Source organism: Emiliania huxleyi (genome assembly GCF_000372725.1).
Source record: "Emiliania huxleyi CCMP1516 unplaced genomic scaffold EMIHUscaffold_225, whole genome shotgun sequence".
Taxonomy (NCBI): Eukaryota; Haptophyta; order Isochrysidales; family Noelaerhabdaceae; genus Emiliania; species Emiliania huxleyi.
The window spans coordinates 225,316-227,901 of record NW_005200378.1 but is presented as its reverse complement, the minus strand read 5'-3'; the positions used below and the strand labels follow the sequence as shown (position 1 = coordinate 227,901).

The following is a 2,586-nucleotide window of genomic DNA, read 5'->3' as shown; positions in this document are numbered from 1 at the left end:
ACATCAGAAGGCCACAAAAGTTGCGGATTTGCTTTGCCCGCTGACAAGCCGCTCAACTCAGCGACTGCCTGTCACGCAGCGGCGGGGCCACGGCCGAAGAAGCAGAAGAGGGGGAGGCGGGCTCCGCACCCGTCGCCGAACCAGCGGAAAGCGAACGGGAGAGAGGACTGAGCGGGGTGGGGATGAGGGGTCCTGGCCGGGGGGGGGCCGGTGCGGCGAGGTCGAGTGAGAATGTACGAGTGTGTGTGTACGAGTGTGGTGTGAGAAGTTTCTTTCAAGCCTCGTGTCGCGAGGCGGAAGACTCTTCCCTGCCTTCGGGCCCCTTCTCAATGTCGCGCAGCGAGCCAAGCTCAGTCGTCCACGCTGTGGGGGTTGTGTGCGGGTTGTGTCTGGGAGGGAGCGAGTGGGGTGCAGGTTGGTTGCTCACCCACGGCACCGGGCCGGTGCTTGCACTTTGAATGCCGTGGGGCTCCTGCCCGTAGTGTGAGTGTGAAGTCTGGAAAATTAGACTGGGTTGTTTTCTAGCGCTTGAGTCGCGAATTATTACTCTGTTGCTAGTGGCACGATTTCTTTTTACGTTTCAGCGGGGTCTTGACCGACCTCAATCTCCGCACTAACAACCTCGGCCCAACGGGCGCCGCCGCCATCGCCGAGGCGCTCAAGTCGGGCAAGGCGGTGTTGACCAACTTAGACCTCACCGACTGTGGGATTGGCGTCTAGTAGTGCAGTGGCCGCGGCGCACAGCCGGGGGCACGGCCCGCCGCGCAGCGCTCGCCACACCGCGACCTTTTGTTTTCTTTTGTAACGTGCGTGTACTTCTCTTGTATCTCTTGAGTTTTGTTGAGACACGCGCTGTTCAAAATATGCGCGCGTCTTCTGAGACACGCGCTGTTCACAGTATGCACGGCGCGTCTTTTGAGACAGCAACGCCAATCGGAGAGATGCCGCGAGCAATTCGGGATGCGCGGAGCAACTAATATGGACTCGCGCATCTTAGGATGCTCGAGCATACCAGGGTCCAGGGACAGCGAGCGTCTAAGTAGGACGCCTACTAGACGCACTCTAATCCAGAGAGACGCATTCGGTAAACAAAGATGGGGGGGTCCCCCCCCCAGACGCCATTCTTTGGCTTTCGGTGCCCGGGCGGCCGCGCCCCCTGCCCTCTGCGCCCTGGCCCTGCAGGCCTGTGTTCTGATTGATACTCTATGCGTTACGGTGCTCTGTCAATGAAGATAATGCGCCATCCGCCAGGGCCGCGTCTCCCTCTTCTTCTCTCGTCTCTAAGGCCGGACGAACCCCGCGCCCCCGCGCCCCGGCCCGCCGTCCCACAAGCGCACAAGTGTTCACGCGAGTGCCCTCCTCCACCCCCCCGCCCATCCCATCCGCCGCCCGCATGCTTGATCCTTGCCCGTGCACCCACGCCGCGCTTGAGCCTAGGCTGCGCACGGCCAAGTGCCAGCATGCCGATTCTCGACCTCTGCAGCACGCCTCCCACTACAACTCCATGACGTCGCGCATCTCCAGGGCGGTCAGGAACTCGTCGTAGTTGATGAGGCCGTCGCCGTCGCGGTCGAGCGCTTGCACGAGGCGGCCGAGCTGCCTCTCGTCCAAGTCGAGCGAGAAGGACACGTCCGACGCCTGAGAACCGAGAACAACGGCGGGCGTCCGGGGGCGAGGACAGCTGCACCTGCGCTGCACCTGCGCCCCGCGCGAGACAAGAGGCGACCGGTGCAGTGTGCGCGGCTGCAACACAGTCGAATACGGCCGCACGACTGCCGGCCGCTAGAGTAGAGCGCGGGGCTATGTGCTTCGCGTCTCGGGTCCGCCGCCTTGGAGAGCTCCGAGAGCGCGCGCAACGCGGTGCCAAACTCCTCTGGCGTGAGGACGCCGTCGCCGTTTGCGTCAAAGTACTCAAAGGCGCGCTGCAGCGACCAGCGGTGCTGGTAGAAGAGGGAGCACAGCTGCTCCATCATCTGACTGATGAGCGACAGCCCCAGCGACTCCTGCGGCGGCGGCCGTTTCGTGGGGCGGGCGAGAGCAAGGGGAAGGGGGGGGGGGGGGTTGTTGCATGCGGCGGGCGAGGGAGTCGGGCGAGGGTGTGCGCGCCGAATCTCTCCGGCGGATCGCCCCGGGCACGGCTTCGGTCGACGCGTCCTGAGGCTCCTCGAGGATCCGGAACGCGTCGATGAAGTCGATGTACTTGATCGCGCCCGTCTTCCGCTGGTCCACCCACGCCGCGAGGTCGAGCAGCATCTGCTCGATCGAGGCCCGCTGCTCGTCGGTGAGTGTGTCCACCTCGTACCCGCCGAGCCGCAGCATGGCCGCCTGGCGCACACACACACACATGAGAGAGAGAGGGAGGGAGAGGGAGGGAGGTAGGTAGGTAGGTAGGGGCAGGGCAGGGGCCGGTCAGGTTTTTCCAGAATTTCATCATGCTGGCCGCCCCAAGCAAAAAAAGAATACACCTGAGGGAGATGAAAGAAAAATCTTCCAATGATCGCAGTGGGCGTCAGAAGAGTCGTCCTTGCGCGAGGAGAGCTCGATAAACTCGAGGGGCCAAAATATGCCGCGAGAGGGCAGAGTGCG

The 2,586-nt window shown here is 63.2% G+C and overlaps 1 protein-coding gene across 1 annotated transcript in view; it reads right to left on the bottom strand.

Moving 5' to 3' along the window:
* Window positions 1-1,204: 1,204 nt before the first annotated feature.
* The window catches only part of EMIHUDRAFT_468865 (hypothetical protein), a gene marked incomplete at its 5' end in the record, with an annotated part of 6,001 nt that continues 4,619 nt past the window's right edge, over window positions 1,205-2,586 (bottom strand). Inside the window, 4 exons of the mRNA XM_005779846.1 lie at window positions 1,205-1,638; window positions 1,688-1,698; window positions 1,763-2,003; window positions 2,137-2,325. Coding sequence (XP_005779903.1) covers window positions 1,495-1,638; window positions 1,688-1,698; window positions 1,763-2,003; window positions 2,137-2,325 — 585 coding nt within the window. The 3' untranslated portion in view covers window positions 1,205-1,494. The remainder of the gene's footprint in view (window positions 1,639-1,687; window positions 1,699-1,762; window positions 2,004-2,136; window positions 2,326-2,586) is intronic.